Source organism: Hippoglossus stenolepis, chromosome 22 (genome assembly GCF_022539355.2).
Source record: "Hippoglossus stenolepis isolate QCI-W04-F060 chromosome 22, HSTE1.2, whole genome shotgun sequence".
Lineage (NCBI taxonomy): Eukaryota > Metazoa > Chordata > Actinopteri > Pleuronectiformes > Pleuronectidae > Hippoglossus > Hippoglossus stenolepis.
In genome coordinates, this window is record NC_061504.1 from 2,806,027 (window position 1) to 2,827,333 (window position 21,307).

The 21,307-nt window shown below is 40.6% G+C and overlaps 1 protein-coding gene across 1 annotated transcript in view; it reads right to left on the reverse strand.

The window, feature by feature from the left end:
• Positions 1-19,417, reverse strand: part of arhgef39 (Rho guanine nucleotide exchange factor (GEF) 39) — a 51,108-nt gene extending 31,691 nt beyond the window's left edge. Inside the window, exons 1-5 of the mRNA XM_047338482.1 lie at positions 19,335-19,417; positions 18,078-18,231; positions 15,388-15,482; positions 7,030-7,150; positions 5,994-6,112 (exon numbers count right to left, since the gene is read on the reverse strand). Coding sequence (XP_047194438.1) covers positions 5,994-6,112; positions 7,030-7,150; positions 15,388-15,482; positions 18,078-18,212 — 470 coding nt within the window. The 5' untranslated portion in view covers positions 18,213-18,231; positions 19,335-19,417. The remainder of the gene's footprint in view (positions 1-5,993; positions 6,113-7,029; positions 7,151-15,387; positions 15,483-18,077; positions 18,232-19,334) is intronic.
• Between the last annotated feature and the right edge of the window lie 1,890 nt (positions 19,418-21,307).

The window sequence follows — 21,307 nt, forward strand, 5'->3', positions numbered from 1 at the left end:
TAGCGATGGAGGCCCTCTTTTCTTATTAAGGAGTGCAGACGAAGAGCTAATTAAGGCAACCGCGTAACAAAAAAGAAACACGCTGATGAGCATTATTAAGGCACATCTCAAATAATGTAAAACCCGACTCTCCCATTTAGCTGTCCTGTCCCGCTCATTAGCAGCAAAGCAAAGCAAAGATAATTAGACAATAACATAATCTGAACCATATTTATAACAGTTAATATATATTCTAATAATGAGTGCAGCTTCAGAGAGCGTGTCCTGGTGAGGGGATGTGCCTGCCACCGCTGCAGCAGGAGCTGCTAATTCCTTTGTAACATGCAGATGATATGCAGGCTCCCTCCTGGCAGACACATCAGGTCATTTGGGCATTTACACACAAGTCGGTAAAGGGAGAAAAAAAAAGAGGAGGAGGAAATATCTGTCTAATTATTTTGCTTCCCATACATGCATTAAGGATTCAAATTTGTAATTAAGAGACAAGAGGCACTGGCAGGCTTCTGCATGGGTTAGTGAACATGGCTTGGGCTGGTGGGTAATTACTCAACTTTAATAGCTTAAAAGCAAAGGAATGCACATTCGCGGAAAAATACAGAGGACTGGAGATACTCCGCAGTCCAAACTTAAGCAATTAATATGTAATATGAAGTGAGCGAAGAGAGCATGTTATCTCTCTGAAAGTGTGACTAAAGCAGCTCTGTAACTGCGGACATTAGAACACACTTCAAAGTGCACACAGACTGAAGCTGTTATTACTTTGTGCTGCAGCATTAGTCAATTTAAGGCCAAGGCTTCTACAGCAGCCTGTCATTAAAAGGCATGGGTTCGCCTGAAACAGGGCTCCAGGCGAACCATTTACATTGGCTGCACATCATTTAGGTGCACCCAACATTTTTTTATTCGCCGTATGGCACCCCAAAAATACGCCTATGATAACTTTTCTTGGCAGTTCCCATATGGATTGGTAATTTCTTAACTAGGGCTGGGTTCAATTACATTAGATTTTTTCGAATATCGATTCGGTTCAGGATATTTCATGGTACAATGCCAATTTGCCTGGATATGAAATAAATTCTCAGGGAACTAAAGCTGTAAACTGAACAAAGAAACCTCTAATTTAGTCCATTCTTAAAAATATTAAGGTAGGCCTGTCACAATAACATATTTTGTTGGGTGATATTTTGTCCCAGAAATCATTTCGATAAATTATATTGTTGTCATCATTGTAAATCCATTTTAAAACCACTGGTATGAACTTAATTCTAAAGAATATTCAGCCTGACATTTGAATTAAATTAGGATTAAAAATATTAAAATATCCTGGATAAATAAAACATAAACCACCGTCAACCAAAACAATAGCTGGCTCTGTTAATTGCTCCTGAATAAATATTAAACATCTGTGTGTGTCTGCAGTGTGCACAAAATGATCAAATCAAACGAACACAAAGTAAACTTCAGTATTATTTAGGTCTTAATAACTCCTGATGAGTGTCGGTGTTTTTTGTAAAGTGTAAAGTGAGTGCAGGTCAGAAAGCAGTACTTTCCAAATACTTAAATTACAAACAAATCCTTTTAATAGAACTCATAACCCAGTCCAAATTACTTTTCCACACAAAACCTACTTGTTGTTATAGTTTAGTTGCATATTAACAGTTCCAAGGTGACATGACATGCCAACATTTGGAAAGTCTAAATGAGCAATTTGATCAAATATTGTATTGCATTCATATGTGCTGACAGGAAGTCAGTAGATGCCTTCATCAGTGTTTCCAATTAATTATCTAGACTGTGGTGGCCTGTCACATTCTAATTTGACCCACCACAGTTTCATAATGAACCAAAAAAATGTTTTACACTTCTCATTTAATATAATAAATCTCTTACACTGTGTGTTCAGCGCTATTTGCTACATGCTCCCTCTCCCTGCCCCACTACCGCATGCTCGTGCCATGTCCATAGTGTTTTTACCGTCCACGCAGACAGTCAGACCTCAAGGTTTCAACTGCAGCTGTGGCATCGATGCAGTTTCTTCTCTCACGTGAGAAGTTATCTTTCACTCTTTAGTCTGTGTGTCCGTCTATTAGAAACTGTTGCGCATGAGAGGGATCGTTCTGGGTGTGCATGCAAGACCCTGCAAAAGGATTGAAATAAGTCTGTAAGAAAAGCTGCCTTCATCTCTTATGCTCTCAATCTTCACTGTTGAATACAGATTCTTTTAATTAAAACCAACATCTATAGACAAGAAAAGATGTTTTTTTACTTTGAGTGAAAAAAATGATGTATTGGCCCACACTGGCATTACTTACTATTCAATAATATTCAATATTCATATTCAGTGATGAGAATTTTGAACTTGGGAAATGTGGACTCTAAGTTCAGGGTCAATAGAATTAAGTAAAGATTCACCCACAAACCACTGTGGCATTCAATAATTGCGGCACTTTACTGCCATCCTCTCTACAAACTGTGTAACACAATAAAGTGGAATTCAAGCTATTCACTGAAATACAACCCAGTGCCTGTAGACCACAGAATGGAGCCCTTTCAGAAACATTTTCAGAATTCCTTTAAAAAAAAAAAAAGTTAATCAAAAGTCCAACCTTGTGTTGGAGAACCTCACTGCGTTTGGCTGAAGGAGCTGATGGAACTACCTGAGCACATAAAGCAGTCAATGTGAAAACCCACAATGACAAGTGAAAGACAACATTAGAAATGACCAGTGCACACTGCTACACACTTACTGCTTAGCAAGTATGACAATGACCCCGCAACCTCTGGAGAGTTGCGGCCTTTTGCATTCAGCGTGCGAACCCCTGGGTCGTTCCCTTGTTAGACTAAGTGATGCTCATCCTAGAGCAGATACGTTCCCAATTACTGCCGTCTCTATGAGAGCCGCATCTCTATTATCGACAGAAACGTGGCCAATACAGGCGCAAAAAAGGTTGCTACTCGCTGCGGCAATCAACTCAAGGCCCCATCACTGTCATAATGGCGGGCTCAGTGGGGAGGACACCAATCCAGCTGGCTCCAGTGAATGCCACTTAATAAAAGCAATGATTTTATTCCTCCCCTGGCAGCAACATAAGTATCCGCACTCAACACATCCTGCTCGCCATCCATCATTCTCGAATGGTGATAAGTGACAACAATCTCGTGCTATTTCCCAGCCACAGAGCCAGAGCAAGGTAAGACACCCGCCATTGATGACTGTCTGCCCATGCTACTTAAAAATCATCATAAAATTAAAGACGTGTCCCTGGAGTCTCCCGTTTAACAGATGAATCAATAATGATGATGGTGGGAAATGTGGAGCAAAAAGGCAGAGTGAGAGAGGGCCGAGATATTTTAATCATTCACTAACGCTGGAACGCCCGGGCCACACTGATGCATGCACGGCGTTGGTGCGTTGTGCAACATGAAGATGGAAGGAGTTACCTGCTGGCTGCTACGACTTAAGCTGAATTAAAAAGAACACGACTTTCAAAGTCATCGGATCGCTGCGTAGTTCACACGACACAACTTGTTGTCTTGTGATCATACTACATGTACCTTCACCCTGTCCTGTGCTCTGATTGGCTGGAGTCGTTGCTGACTCTTACAAGATTTCCAGCAGGCCTTAAATCAGAGCCTCTCTTATCGCATCTTTGAAGAGTTTGATATTGGGCTTTTTGTCAGTGTGTTGAGAAACTCGTTGGCGACTGGCAAATTGGAATGTGAACATAGCCTTGGCGCCTGCAAAGACATTGATCCAATTTACATGGTTGAGAAAACTGTAGTGGTAAAGAGTAAGGATATGTAGTGTTACCTCAATATGGCTTTGCAGATTGTCTGCCACTGGTGTGTTTTGTAGTGTCTTCGGCCAGATGGGAGACATCACAGCTGTTATAAAGTCCTGACATGCAAAAATGTGAACATGGCGGCAAATCATCTGTGAATCATCGGTGTAGACGCACTTCTAACATGTCGGGATACACCACTGACGTCCAACCACATTTGCTTCCCACAGCTACTTGTGTGTGGTGACCCAAGGCAACACACACGTCTGATCCAGGCATTCATTGATTGTATCAACTTTACACAGCCCAATTCATTTTCAAACCTGTTTGCCTTTGCTATGCCAGCAGCCAAAAACGAACAGCGACCATTCCATTACAACCCCTTCAAATCACCGCAGTGTTGTGAGTGAGTGACCCACGGATGACCTATGGAGTTCACAAAAACAAATAAATACCAGCCAGCAGTTTTGAGTAACCCAGGGCTGTGTTTTCCTGCAGACGCAATGCAAGTGCAAGGGCAAACACAATTTGTATGCAATTTTCCTCAGGCGCGACTCTTTTGTTTTTTTGTGTCTACCCCTGACTGAAGCTCAGCCCGACTCCACCTGCTGATTCTGTATTCCTGACTGTAAAATTGCATTCAGCCTCTCCTCCATGTTGCACCCAGCTAAGCCTGGTTGCGCCTGGTTTGCACCAGCGCCTGTAGTCACCAAAAATGATTAGAAAAAAAAATAATGAATTAATAAATAAGTTTCTGGTCAAACCCATTTGTGTTTGCTCTTTTTTTTTGCCTGTCCCTTTTTCAGGAAAATACAGTAGAGCCTCAAACGATATGACAACACGCATGCAAATGTCAAAACATCTGAGGAAATTAGGCGGGCCCTCAAAGTGGTTAGAAAAAAGTAAAAGGCCTTTATTTTTAATGGGCTTGAAGCTTTGAAACACACCAACGCGTATTGGCTTATGCCTTCATCAGGGTGTACTGGGTGTACTGCTTGCAAAATGTACCTTACGTTAACATAATACCCACGGTACTCACATAATGAGCTGCACAGATTTTGAATATGTGAAAAAGAGAAAACTGGCTGATGCTCATTGTTGGAAATACCCCGAGTTGAGGTATGAAAAGAAAAGGTTGGATTAGCGCATCCCTATCATTCTCCATGGCTTGGAGAAGCTGCATGAAGAGTTTCCCATTAAGCCTTGTGCGTGGGACTGTGAGGAAATAAAAGGGAAACCGATCCTTTGTTATAGAGGAGAAAGTGAACATAAATGAGATATACAGCAGAAGTGTCTCCGATTGAAAGGCGAAGAGTCAGCCCGTCTCCCTCGCATGATGGATGGATGTAACATTACGTGTGCTCGACTATACATCTGGAGAGACGAGAGGATGAGGAGGCCCCTAATTAAGACGCGAGGCAAGCAGCTTGATAAACCAGTGTCACGATATCCGCTGCATTGGGAAGCACGTTTCAGCCCATTTCTTCCTCCTTGTTCCACTAATTAACGAGCGAGATCAAGACCGCGTGAAATTACAGCTAACAAATACTGGTGTTTAACAAAAGGGATTCTGACAGTTTCTGGACAGTCTGAGTGCTACATGTGTGCTACATCAAATAATAATTATTACATCTGTCACGGGACGCTGTACATTGTGCAACGTAGCGGGTGACTGGTGAAAAATAAACACCCAAACAGCCACCAGAGGAAGTCGAGTGTGAAATCTGTGACCCGTTTGTAACAGAACTGGTGATGGTGGAACGGCGGCGCCACAGCACCTCCTGAAACATTCAAATTAGTCTTTTCTTTGTGTGAGTTTAAAAAAAAAAAAACTGTTTCTATACAACTTGAGTATGAATTATATCCAGACAATTGGAAAATGTACAGGAAACCTTTTCTGGTTGTCAAATTAAAGCTCTGTAGGAGATCATCAGTGTATGATGGGTTTTGGGGGACATATCTTTGAGGTTTAACAGACAATGATAATGTATATATTTTCTGTACAACAATGGAGAAATCAGAATAGCTTTCGTTGATGCTCATAAATTGTAGTCCAGTGCCACTGTTAATCAACTTAAGGTACCATTCCACAATGGACCTAACTCACAGTAACCCAACCTGTGGTGTATCACTGAGCTTATCAAACCTAGGAAATAGAGAAGGGACATCTAGACTTCCTTCATTTACACAGTAGGCAGAGGGCGGGCTTACTGATCAATCCGCTGAACGGGAAGTTGCAGTAAATCCTCCAACTTGTGGTCCTTGAACTCTGCTCGGGATTCCTGCAGTTTCTTGAAACGTCTGAACGCCTTGTTTTTCTTCAGCGTGATCTGAGGCAACACCCAAAAAAACACACATATTCTTATTCTCTAAGCCATACAGGCACATTTACAAGTCATATTTTGTGATCTGCGATGAGGGATTACGTGGGCTGTCCAGTATTTTGGGGTTATGATGGCATAATATATGATTACCACATAAAAAATACCCCCCCCACCCATCCAAGAGAAATTACATCCACGTAAGGCTATGACAGATAACCCTGTTTCCAACCTGAACGCTCCTCATGCCTTTGGCCATGAAAACAGTACATGAAAATGTCCTGTACACACTAGACAGTCTTGACTACATGTTGTTTAAAGGCCTCTCAGACTACAAGAACATGACATACTAATGAGCTGTGTACATCGTGTCTTCTCCCCCAGGCAAAGTATATATTTTGGTAGAAGCAGTAATACAGCCCCTACAGCAAACAGGCATTAGAAATGAACCTGTGTTAAAATGTTAATGCACCATTTCTTTTCTTGTTTCTGCATTTGAGCCTCTCGTGTTTAATTAACAGAGGGGGAAATGTCCATTCATAATATTTATATATTGTATCATGTCATAATATTAGCTCAGGCCTCCTTACGGGAAAAAAAAACCCTATGAAACCTCTCTAAAATTCTAAATTCTTCTGATTGGCCAAACTGATTCCCCGCACCCAGCGCTTGGGAGCACAACAATATAGATATGACCATCTCTGCTGGTTGCTCCCAGAATCCCAGTCCACAAGTCCAGGATGTAACATTTTGACAATTATGATGCATATTTAGGGAAATATGCAAATGTCCTTGCTTGACTGACTTTTGTAAATGAAAGTTTAATGTTTCGGATTTAAATAATGTAAAGAACAGCTTGTTAAATGCTCATAGGTCTGACGCAGAGGTGTGATCGCCACGTGGCAAGAAAAATGTTGAGTTCCTACCCCGAGCACTTTGCTGGCATTATAGATGTTGTCCACATACGTGTTGTAGTGCTGCAGATGTGGACAGAACTGGTCGAAACCTCGGCCAAAGTAGCTGTTCTCCACATGGACCAATAGTGATCTGCAAAAAAAGGAAAATAAACACAATAATACCACACCAGAACTTACCAGGACTATAAAGAATGCAATTTTCAAATCTAAAGAGCAGACTTTTAAATGTACAAATGCACCAGGTGAATCATTTAGGCGGTCTATAATGGCAAATGACCATTCAGCTGTAGTTACATGACATATCACAATTCCTTGAGTATATAAAGTAAATACTTACTATTGCAACTATTGGTTATTCTTGTCTTGGTCAAAAAAGTGTGATGTTTGAAGAACACACACACACACACACACACACACACACGCACACGCACGCACACGCACACACACACTTTCACTTAACTTTTAATAAAAGGACTTAACTGCAATATAATAATTTGTCCAACAAATAGCGATTTGAACTTATATGACCAGTGTATACATGAATGTATATAATATTGATAATGATGTTTTCATTAGTGTTACATCACCCGAGGAGACTCCCCGAGGAAAGGCCGGAGATCCCCACGGAGATAAGAAGAGGGAGGAGGGGATGCAGAGCTGGAGCTAAGTGCCGGGAGAAGAAACCGCATGTACCTTCTGTGATTATGGGGAACTTGAGATCTTTCCCCTATAAGATGGAAGAGCTAACGGCGCTAACCAGGCTGCAGAGGGAGTACAGGGAATGAAGCAATATGTGCTTCACAGAGAGCTGGCTAAGTGAACTCACTCCGGACTCGCTCAACTCTCCGGACGGCTTTCAACTGCTGCGGGCCGACAGGAGAGCGAAGGGGAGCGGTAAGAGGAAGGGCGGGGGAATAGAGAAGTTGTAACCCGGGGCTGTTCACCTCAACAACAAACTGGACTGGTCCACCAACACAGACGTCCTGTACAAGAGGGGCCAGAGTCGTCTCCACCTGCTGAGGAGACTGAGGTCCTTTGGAGTGTGCAGGACAATAATAAGGATTTTTTTTACACCACTGTGATGGCTTTCTGCAGTGTTCTACACCATTGTCTGTTGTGGGTGTGGCTGCACTGGGAGGGACTGAAAAGGACTAAATAAACTGGGTAGGAGAGCCAGCTCGGTCTTGGACTTCCCTCTGGATTCCACTGAGGACGTGGGTGAGAGGAGGACTTGAGCGAAGCTGAATTTCATCATGGACACCTCTCATCCCCTGCATGACACTGTGGGGGCCCTGAGTAGCTCTTACAGCAGCAGACTGCTCCACCCACAGTGCAGGAAGAGACCACTTCCGCAGGTCCTTCATTCCCACTGCTGTCAGACTCCACAACACCATCCGGAATGAAGAATAAAATACTGCACTGGTTTATCAGTGTTTTCACGGTCATTCCACTTACTCAATACAAACCACTTCTGCAGTGAAAGGTGTATATTATGTACATATTCTGCATTTTTATTTAATTATCTATTTTTATTCTGTTTCCTTTTTATAATTGTATTCTCTTGTCTACCTCATTATGACTTCCCTGCTGCTGTAACAACTACATTTCCCCCGGTGTGTGGATCAATAGTTTTTTCTCAAACCAAAACTTTTTTGTATTTTCGTTGCCTCTGAATGATCCCTTTATTTGTATATCAGGAGCTGGTCTTCTTGCAAGGACAAACACTGGCTCTACTTGTTACCTGAAGGCCATTGTATGTTCCCCTTACACGATAGGAAGGAGAGGGTGAGGCAGTGCAATCCACAACTTCACCACTAAATCCTACACACTGAACCTTTACATCGTTCAGCCCTGAATCAAACACAATCAAACATTTGCAGAGTGTTCGACTATCGTTTGTAATTCACTGGGTCACTATTCACTGTTCTCCCCCGGTCAACCCACAATGGACAGGTTAGCGTACAGTGCAGCTTCCGAATGAACTGCTGCTCATCAGTGGAAAGACGCCGCTCAAATACGGCAAGATCACATCTTCAAGATATCTTTTTTCAGCACAAGGCACACATGTTTAGAGAAAGTGCGGAGGTTGAACAAAGTTCAGAGGATTGCTCCCCTGTTAAATGGGAGGTTTAGCAGGCGGGGGGGGGCTCTGTCATGTCATTTGAAGGCCCCTCTCCCTGTGGGTGACGTACTTCCTGGGGCCCAGACGGTGGGTCTGTCTTCGGGGCACCCAGGGCCACTTTGTAGTGAGAACATGCCTGCTGAACTCAGGAACAAAACAACTAGATCAAGGCAGAGGCAAAGCAATCGTTCAGCCTGTCAGGCGCATTACAGTAACACGGACGCAATTGGTTGGGGGTGTTGACACTTGTGAAGGAGCTTGTTATCCAAACTTAGAGGAAGTACCACACACACACACACACACACACACGCACACAGTCCTACTCTCTAATGATGCTCCCAGAGACTTCTGTTCGTACATGCTGTAAAAAGGAACACTTTGCAGCTGAAGTTGATTTAAATAGATTTTAATGAAGTTGCGTGCCAAGGTAGCCTCTGTTCATAATCAGGAGATGCAGGAGCAGCCGAGAGAGTTCTAACGAGGGTAAAGGGCGGGAAAAACTGTGTTTCCGCTCTCCCCCCCCCCTCTCACTGCCAGAGGCTATTATGATAAATATGAAATTATGGATTACATTTTTATACTTTTTTTCCCCCCCCTCACACAGCAATTAAATTGTCTGGCCATCAGCGGCAAGGAAGGAGATAACATTAGCATTCTGTGCGCGTCGCGCTAATCCACATTAATTCCAAGCAGTTGCGACATCTGGGGTGGATACAACCTTGACCAAACAATTCAGGGTGAGACGCCTTCATTTGGGGAAGGCTTGAACAGAGGAATACTAATTGTAATCAGAGAGCGAGGACATCCGCGAGACATAAATGACTAATTATTGAAATAATAAACATAACCAGGAATCACTGATAGGAAACAGTAATAGAGCTGCAATTGTGTTAGTCTCTGTGAACTACGGGGTGTGCTTCATGCTTTGTTGACACATAAGCTGCTTTCAGACATGAACTGGACTCCGCACTTCCTCGCTATTTTCTCTGGAGGAGGTGCATGTGTGAACGCAAATGTGCGAGTGAGACGCTCCGTAGTTTCTGCAGACTTTCTCCACCTGGCCTCCTGGTATAAAGTCTGTAGAAATCCAGGAGAAGTCGATGTGTGAACAGCAGGGGACCTCCCGCTGGATTCATCACTAGCGAGGGGGGGGGGTGATGACGCTTCTGAAACGCGACAGACGCAAAAATTAAAAAGCCCAAAAGAAATATATCTCCCCGTGAAAAAGCGATGTGACACCCGTAGAAGACACCGACGAAGATGTCAAGAGTTTGCACCTCGCTACAATTTAAACTTTGTTTGAAATGACGCCACAACATCAACACTGATCACCACATAATGATCCCTACTTTTCTTCAATGAGTCAAATCTTTCTTCACGGCTGGGCATTCATTCCTAATTCAGCTGACACGCACTCACACACACACACACACAAACAGTGTGATCGGACACATGTGGAAACTCAGACTGGGTAAAAACAACACAAGTTGTAAACTTAGTCAAAGTACTGAGAGCCGGAGGAAATGCAGGGTGCTCTCGGTGAGAGGAGCGGTAAATTACTGACAGAGCCGGTAACTTTTTTACCGTCCAAACATGTTTGAAAAGACCCAAATGAGCTCCCTGTGCGTGGCTCCCTGGGTGCCTGCGCCATTGACTCACCATTGTTCTGACTGTGTGCACTGATTAGAAATGAGCTTGGCTCGAACACGTTCCAGGGTGAGTCACATTGTTTTGCTCTCTCGCTCTTCACCTAACATATACTCTCCCTCTCTTTCACTCTCGTGTACACACTCTCTCACCCAGATGTGCTCACAGGTACCGAAATTTGGCTCCGATTGATTTCACATGAATCGTACCCAGTTGTACTGACGTTATTCGGTCAATACCCTTAAAAGTACAGAGTTCGGTACCTGACCATAGTTTTAAAGTATTTATTTGATGCAATAAACCCGGGATGAAATGTCATGATTGACAGCTGAGATGTCGTCACCAGCACAACATGGCAGCCCCTGTATCTGGAATATTTTGACTTCATTATTTTGTATAGTGGGAAGTTGAGACGCATTGTTCATCTTTATACACCATCATTGGTTTTCAGACAAGAACTCAACAAAGACTTCTGAGAGCAAATGCTCATACAACAAACAACATTTGCAAGCTGTTTCTGGACAAAGACTTCTAAAACTAAACAGATAAATTCCCAATAATGTTACGCTGAAAGTTAGTTTAAGCTACCTTTTACAGATACTGATTACGATCAGCGCTAGCCATTAAAGTAAATCATATTTATATTTTTCTGCGGTGTGATATAGTAAAAACCCTATTTCCTTATTTGGGCCACCACTGCATTGAAATTCACTTTATCAATGTATAGTATCATCAGGTAAAAGTTTAACTGTGAAATGAATGATGCCCTAAAATCCTTTTTTACATTTTTAATATTGGGCTAAATATAAGTTCCACTCATTGATACTGATCCTTAACTTTAATTCTTAGTACTTGATTTGTTTTATTTCATGAAATTCTTACTAATAAATGTACAATGTATTCGAGTAAAAGGCTGAAAGTTAATTGGTAGAACATACAGTCATTATTTATTGGTTAACCAAAAGGATAAATTTACTAATTAGAAAAAAATCAAAACATTACAAATATAATCAATACATTTATCGACTGATAGAGAAACCCTCCTCGTCCCCATCACATTACATTCATTGCAGATTGTTTGCTCCTCACTGAATGCACCGACAGCTCTCTCCTGTCTGTCATGTTCGTCGCTGGGAATAATTGGCTTCCTGCGTCTGCTGCCTCCTCTGTTTGACACAGACGGTTCGAAGCAGAATAAATGGCACGACCTATCGATATATTCAAATATCTTTCCCTAATGAGGACAGAAGTCATTGGCCCTCTTCCCACTGAACTCTGAATTTAGATAAGTAAAGACGGAAAGATCAGATGAGATAAATATACCTTCTGCACTTGCATTTAGGGTCAGAGAACCGAACTGTGTGGAGTTGAAAAGCACAGTTCTCACAGAAGGTTTCTGACACTGGCAAGTGGTTCCTTGCTGCTGTGTGAGGATAACAACTCGTCTCAGGTATCGGTGCCCTGCTGCAAAAAAATCATCCAATTAAAATACTTCTCCGCAGATTGCCACAGTGTTGGATTCTTCAGAAACCACACAGCACTCAACATCCATTTGGAGCGCCATCATATTGGGACCTGCTTGTTTAGCCTTTCATGTGCATGTTGTTTCCCACGGTTTTGATTTGATTTATAAATGTTTCAAACATCTCTATTCAAAATATACAATTTCTATCTATTTTGAATGATAATGGCTTTTATTAAAGAATTATTGCCACAATTCTAGTTCGATAAAATATGAAAATAAAAAACTAGAAGTCGGCCATGGAGGAGCTATTCGGGGAGACGTTTGTAAGAAGACGTTTGCCAAAACCATCAAAGAGGACGGTGGCATCCTACAAGGTAGCAAGTGGGATTCCAGTGGCTGGTGATTCACTGGCATGGTGGTGGAAAAGCAAACACCCTCATATTGCTATGATGGCAGGACGCTACCTCGCTGTCCCTGTCACTTCTCTACCAATCGCCAATACCTGTCCCCAGACAATGTAGACGTCCTCATATTTGTGTAAAAAAAAGAGTTAAAAGCTCAGGACTTTTTATTTTTAAACTTTGTTATGATGTAGAGGCTATTTTTTCACTTTTGTTCAAGGGAAGAAAGTATCGTTCCACATGTTGCACTTATATTTTAAGATTTTATTCATCTTGAATGTTGTTTTCATTTAAGACCATGGTTCCTTGCATTATGTGTTCTTTAAGTAATAAATGGAAAGCAACGTTATATTTGTCTCTCTTTTCTTTTGTTTTTGCTGATCTGAAAAATGCTCCGACCCGTGACTCAAAAAACCGTGATACGATCCGAACCGTGTGTTTTGTGATCCGTTGCACAACTACTGTTTATGGAGGTTTTCTTCTGGTTAAAAGGAAGTTATTTCTCTCTATAGTCACCAAGTGCTTGCCAGTTGTGGGAACTGTTGGGTTTCTCCATATAGTAAGGTCTCGTCAATAATATATAAAGTACCCTGAAATAATGTATGTATGATTTGGCGCAATACAAATAAAATGTAATTGATTCGGAGACTTCTTCTACTTAATACGATATATATTAAGTATAATCTGGAGCTGCAAACTACTGCAAACTCCGTACAGAGTGTCAGTATGCTTGCAGGCAGAAGCAGCAGCAATATGTCTTTTTATCATTGTCAATCTGTTTAATGCAGTAAGACTTACACTATATAAGACTTGATGTTTCGCGTGTGACAGATAGACGACAAAGTCAAACACATATCCATCTACGGGAGCTTATTATCACCACTTACTATCAATTATTCTCGGCACTGTGACACCTATATTCAATGAATGCCAAATGTGAGAGTGAGAGAAAGTGAAAAGAATATGGGAAAATCTATAATCAATCACTTAACAGTGGTAAATAAGTCTGGCGCGAACACATTGTGTCTCCACGGACCATTTTTTAAATGGAGTGCTTGCCATTATGTTTCAACCATTGATTCACTGAGGGGCTCATAATGAAGATGTATGAGATGTGCAGAACCATTTATCCAATACACGAGACTGTGTAATTCATACTTCAATCTTCATTGTGGAACTCTCAACAAGAAAGCCCGTCAGTCTGCAGGAGACGTGAGCTTGTGGGAACCCACACAACTCATTATCTGTCTGGAAATGGAATTTCTCAAAATCAAAGGTATTCCGAGCTCTCATACCACAGTTTGTCATGCCGTCTGATACTGAGCTGTGTGGGATTTGTCCACGACACTGTGTGCAGACTGCAAACCTGATGGGTTTCTCAAATCCAGAGCCTTCACTTTTTTACATTGTGATGGTGAAGGTTTTATACTAATCAATAGTGAATTCAGAAAGTGTTCCAATCCTTTCACTTTCTACAACTACTTGTGCTGTAGATTTAATTGTAAGTTGATGAAATTCAGATTTATAGATTTTTTTTTTTACTTTAAAACAAGAACTTAAAGGGATAGTTCACTGAAAAATTTAAATTAAAAGTCCACAAAGCACTTCTGGGGTCTCAGGCGTAAACCGTGTTGCAGCTGAATCCAATACAATTGAAGTCAATTGCGACTGCTGCTTCAGACATCAAAGTTACAACAGACTAACAAACCCTTCACTAATAGGCAGCCACACACACCGATACCTCCACATCTGATACCTCCCTCCATCTCTTCCTTTGAAAATCCACATAATGTGCCAGCCAAGTTAATGTCACCATATTATATCCAGCAGTCATCCAGAGTTCATAGAACCATAGTTGCACATGTAACTTGCTTTAATCCATAAACTGGCAGACCTGGTATCGTCTGGGGTTGTCATCATATCTAATCTTTGGTCTAGAATACTGATTATTAAAAATATTTGAAACGTATGTTGCAATGAATATCACAAACTGGACCATATTCAATTAGTAGTACACTTTAAGTACTGTGCATATCATTTACTAGTCAATTTGTGATAATACATCTTTCTAAGTCTTTTTATGAAAGGGCTAAAATCCAATAGAATATTGAGAGAAAACTAAATATTGTTATCTTTGACATAGGAATGATCAAAGTTGAAACCTTACCTCTTTGAAACAAAAACATACATTCTGGTATCAGCGTTCGAACACCCACTCCTACTATAAGTTCTGTTTTTCTTCTTTATCGATTCATGGATACCATCGCTGAATCCAGCGCCTCGGCCTGTACACATGTACCAACTTGAAACATCAACCTTTTATTTGTGCAGCCGAACTTTCTGAAGTCTTTCAAGTGCATTTGGAGATTTTGACTTGAACAGCGCCAGATCAATTTGAGACATGCAGTAAGATCAGCTTCTATCAGCCACCCATTTTCAACAGCAGGTCGGGTGCGTAACAAGCTCATGAATTTTCAATGTAAACAATAATGCTCTCGGCTCGTGATATCACCTGGAGTAATTCCACCTGATATGCAGTAATGTATCCATCAGATAGGAGAACACCTCGATGGTGGAACACAACATTACTGACTCGTACTTATGGTGAAGATAAGGACTATACTTATGCAAGAGTGTATCTTGACTTCATTCTAAGACAAAACACAACCCAATAATCCTCACCCACCATCTCCAAGCATAGATATTCTTTAAATTATTCAGAGGATACTTACTGGTTTACGGAATGAATTTCTTTAATTGAACTGAAGATGTTTTCTCTAATGTCCGGCCCCAGGGTTCCTTTGGCCTTCAGGATCTCCACAAAGTACTGTGAGAAACAAGAGACGGAGGAAAAAAAGGATTCCTCAGCATCTGTATGAATAAACTGGAACCGGGTTGGATCTGATGAGCTCTACCAGTGATGAATGGAAACGTTCTTTTGGATAAGGAGGAGCTTTCACTGCTGACATCTTAATTACTCTCCCAGAAGATGTAATATTAAAGGGATAGTTCACAGAAAAATTTGAATTCACTCATTATCTACTCACCACTATGCCGATGGAGGGGTGGGTGAAGTGTTTGAGTCCACAAAAAACTTAAGGAGTAACATGCCTCCATACTGCTCGTGTGGTGTCATCCAAGTGTCCGCAAGCCCCGACATTAATTTTCGACTCAAAACAGCATAATTCACACCAAGTTTTAAGCCTGCTGATATCTTCCTATGAGGTGCGTTCACGGACCCTCGGACACACCATCGTGTAGCTACGTCCGCTAGCTTAGACACTTCCTAGCCTAAAAACATGGTGTAAATGACCTCGTTTGGAGACAAATATGCGGACACTTGGGTTACACCACACGAGCACTATGGAGGCATGTTGTACGTCTGAAGTGTAGGTCACCATTGACTTCAATTGTATTGGATTCTGCTGCAACAAAGTTTACCCCTGAAACTCCAGAAGTGTTTTGTGGACTCACACACCCCTCCCATCGGCATAGTGGTGAGTAGATGAGGGAATTTGAATTTTGCTGTGAACTATCCCTTTAAGACCAGACTGCACCAAACATACAAGACCCTTAACTTCTAACAACAGGGACTTGTTGTGCATTTGAAGAACAAAAACACAGGGAAGTTACACACAATGTTCACAATAAACCAACAGCTGTGCAAGTCCTAAGTCAATTGAAGTGAAAATGAGCAATTAGCAATTCGAATGTGCATTCGGCCTAAAATGAGTCCTAACTGGAGTGAACAGGTGAAGGGTGAGTTATTGTGGCTACAGTGTGGAAAAGTCTGTTCTCTCCACAGGGAGGAAGATTACCATGAATTCCACCTTGAGTCTGTAAATATATACTGAACAGAACATTTCATAATGTAGCAGTGGAACACATTGTTCAGAATCGCCTGTTTGCTCAATCTTTTGACTGTGAGAATGTTTGACATTGAGGTTCTGTATTCGTTCTGTGAATATATTTTGAGGAAACAATATTAGTAAAACAGACTTTGTAAAAGTTGACTAAAGCCGTGTTTCGACCCGAAGTTGCCAGAACTTTTAGTCCCAGCAACTTTTCTTTGAAAGAACTGCGTCTCCTTCACGATGTACAGACCAGGTGCTAATTCGCCTGCTGACATTGACTACAACAATTCTTGTTTCATTCCAGTCCAACAGGCGGACTCTTTTTCCTTCAACAGAGGCCATCCTCTGTCAAGCAGAGTACTCTTACTGCCTTCACTAAACCAGTGTCATAGACTTCGTATAATTGTGATACATTACCAGTACGGCTGTGCAACAGTTTGTCAACTGGAGGAGTTCAAACTTACTACTCAAAGGTCTGCATTTGGATTTAAGGCCAGAGGTCTAGACAATAAAATCACATTGAATCAACTTACTTATAACTTATATAAGTAACATTGAACCTGGCACTCTCTCCAACAGTTAATGTCGCCATGACAACCTATATCAATAATATGGTAATAAGCTGCATTCATCTGGGGAAAGGATTGTTGTAAATAATCTCAAAATACAGTGTAGATTCTGTGTCACTAATTTACAGATCAACAGAAATGTTATTTCAAAATAGAAAATGTTAAACTTCATAATATATTATATTCATAAAACAAGGTGTAGGCTGGGTCCAGTCAGACTCGCTGTTCGTGTCCAGACTTTGACAAGTCCTGAAGTAGATTATTCCATAAATTTTAGTAGGTTCATTATAAGATGTTAAAAACCTAAATTAATAATTATAAGTTTTTATGAGACTGATTTTAGGAGACTGATTAGATAACCCCATTGCACCTTTAAGACTGAGTGGATTTGTTAACTCTACCTGGTCTGTATTCATCAGAACATTTCCAAAAAATCCCAAAATGTTCCAGATATGACACAGAGGTACAGTATGAATGTGTCCTCTCAGTCTCTTGTAGCCACAGCCAGATCATTATTTAATATATATTGGTGCATATCTCCAGAGATTTGACAGAAAAACACACAAAAATAAATAGTTTTCATGGTCTGATTGGAGCAAAATAGGGCATTATGGACTAAAGATGTAATGCCAAGAAAAGGAGGGACATAGAAAATAAATCCTCATAGAATGTAAAAAGAAAAAGCCTCAATTGAAACTCATAAAAATATAATATATAAAACCTTTTAAATGCTACACTAAAATGTTATCATATATTTCAGCAATTCCCCTAGGATAGACAGTCATCTGTGATTTTGGAGAAGGGTATCACAAGAATTAAAAGTACACTACTACAAGTATAAAACTAACAATGTAGTATATAAATAAAAATATACATGTCATTGTAAAGTATATGTCAGTATAAGGTTTCTGGCACTAACACCTCAGGCCTTCGGTTCAGACAGTGTCACACCTCAGAACTACAAATCAAACCATAGCTCATGACTGCTACATTACGTACAGTGGTGACCAGCTTCAACTGTTCGCAGTAAAACTGTTCCGTCTTCACCAACTCTTTGGCTGTTCGGCTGCGTTTCCTCTCCCAGCGGTCCCTCTGCTCCTGGATAGTGCTGCATTGACCAGTTAGGGCACTCATGGTCACGGTGACGAGGACACTGCAGAGACACAAGCAATCAGAGCAGGCCAGGTTTACAGCGAGGCGTTGCACTAAATAAACTGTGTGTAAGTGCTGTTAGTTCGGATTTGCTTAAAAGATCATTACACGATACACTGAAAACAAACCAACATATCCAAATGTATATTTATTAGAAAGTTATTAATTCTGCCAAGCAGTTTTGTTTTCTCGTCATTTGTTTGTTCGTTTTGCAGGATTACACAAAAGCTACTTAACAGGTTCCATCAAACTTGGGGTAAAGGGGCCTGGGCAGAACCCATGACATTTTGGTGCAGTCGCTGATTAAGTGGCAGGTCCAGTTTTTTTATTCACTCAAGTAGGGCTTTACATTTTTGTAAATGTTTCAGGGAATAACTCATGGTGATTGCAAAAATATCTATTTTAGTGGGCTGATTAAATGAGTTTATACAATTGCGGATCCGGTTTGGTAGAGGTATGCACTTGTAATTACTCCTGCTGCCTGTGCAGTGGCAAACTAGGAGATCCCTTCCTACTTTGACTCAACAGATGTCTGTGCAACATGTATTCTAATGTCCAGCTGATGGTAACACACAGTTTAAGGAGCCTGGTGTAGACAAGTCAAGTGGGTATCTTCTGTCCGAGTTCCAGTCTTACGAGTAATCTTTGCTCAGTGCAAAGCAGCAAGCAAAAAACTACACAAAGCTACACATATTTACATTCACTATAACACTGATGAGAATTTCCTAGGAGCTATGAAGTTTGATCTTAAGGCATTTTGTTGCCCTGAGTAAATAACAGTATCCTTGAGTTTCATGACACATTTTTTAGTGTACACCAAAATACATAGGACTGATTAAAATATTTATTTTATTCGTAAAACTCTGTAAAAAGCACTACCAGCATATTAATACAATACATAGATGTACACCAAACGTTCCTATACTTCTGTGTAGCGACTGTGTCACTTTAAGGCTACATAAGAGCTAGAGGTGTTATTTAGTCAGTATCGCTCCAATCTGTCATTATAGACGATAAAAGGAGACGTCGCAGAAAAAGTGAACATGTTAACTTTAATTTCACAGCAGCGCAGTTTCGTTCGAGTAAGAAGGGGTTTGTATTTACATGAGGAGTCTTCGTGTGGTTTCTGTATCCTGTGTTGAGGCGATCAGCTGCTCCTCCTCCAGGTAACGTCTCCGATTTTTTGATCCAGGCGCTCTTTTCTCCCTCTGCTTCCTGCTTCCGGGCTGCGGTGTACACGAGCACACGGATTGGCTGCTCAGCGACGACAGCAGGAAGGGCCGCCCACTTTGTGACGCGGCTGCACAGAGCTGCACTGATACCATAGTAACTACTACAGACTGTATATAAAAAGTATTACTTAGTGGTAGTAAGTACACCATAATGTGAGCCTTATTTACACTGTATCTGCTCCACATGTTATGTTTCATTGCAATGGCTTTGTAAAGGATTTATGTTGGAAGAAAGTGTGGATGCTTCCCCCAAAAAATCAGGTTTAATTACTATGATTTCTCCTTTTTAGATTTTCTCTTGAAGTACCTGTGCCAAATTAAACCATATCTGTTCAGGAGAAACTATTTGATGGACCAGAGGTGTCACAAAATTGTATTGTAATTTTATTATCAAAATGCAAAAAAAACAACAACCTTTCTATCTCTCTGCCTGACTCCAATGCTTACAAAAGTAAAAGACAGCACACTCTATGTTATATTACCTTTGTTTCCCCTCTTAGTGAGATTTGAAGGAGTTTAGGTAATACATATTGGATCTGCCCTTACTGTAAACCATGTAATTAAAACGTGCACATTCCCAGAGATATTACAAGAGCAAGACCTCATTCTTCTCACTGGTAGCAACAGTTTATTGTATATTCAATATAAATAAATCAAGGGAGAAGAATACTTTTATGCCATTTTACTTTTTACTTTAAGCAACTATTCTTCAATCAGGAGAAACACGGTTCAAATGTCTCACACGTGTTTATTCTGGGTTCTTTTATTCTGGGTATCCAGAGTTTTGGAAATTGTGTTTTAACGTGCAGATTTTGAGGTTAGAGTCTGAGTGAATATTTGTCATGATTTAGTCCCTGATCATTCGAAATAGATCAATCCATCTTTCCATGTTTTCAGTCAGCAACTTCATTACAGATATGAACAATAAATAAGACTAAGAAAACTTGGAGAAGGCTATTTTAAATGAGATTTCATTTGAGGTTTAAAAATGAAAAGACAGGATTTAATAGACCCCCGTCACCGATTTGAAAATTGTCATAGTAACATTTATTCTCCTAATATTAAAATAGGAAAATGTACTGATGAAAAAATAGTTCATTGTGTTGAATAGAAGATTGGAGCAAGTTTAATTATTTCTCCTTCAAACCCAGTCCCTCAGAAATAAATTCAAAAAATTGCAGACTTTGTGATGAAAATGTATTTTCTTTTAAGCCTTGTAATTTTTACAAATTATATATCTGTGTTGGCGATCCTATTTTAATGTTTAAAAAAGATGTCATGTTTGAAAATATGTCCCTTTTACCATAAGTGGATTATTCTGTTATTGGGGGCAAAATGAGCTCCTGGCCCCGATTTTGCATCACTTTTTATACGTTTCTTACAATCTTCCATGCTAGAGATGGTGATCTGATTCAACATATAATATGGGACTAAACAAACAAGCACAATAATGAGTCGTGCATAAACCTGAACAAATATCCAATTAAATTTGCACAAACCAGTTGACACATGGGCTCCCAGGAGGTTTAAAGCCCCCTGGAATTCTTGTGATCCAGCTTCCCTTTTTCACTCAGGCTCCTAAATGTTACTATTAGTCATATACATGTTATTTATATATTAGACTCAACAGTTGAGTGAACTTTTGGTCATCGTGTTTTCTCGGATTCTCTTTTTTGTTACTTTTCCTGACTCATTCCCAGACCTTCAACAGATTTTTGCCCGTGGACTTGTAAAGTTGTATCTTTTATTTATTTATTTCTTTATTTGAGGAAACCTTGAGGAAAGATACAACGTAACTGGCAGCAAGTGGTGAGAGCCGGTGTGCTGTGTGAGACTGGCTCCAGA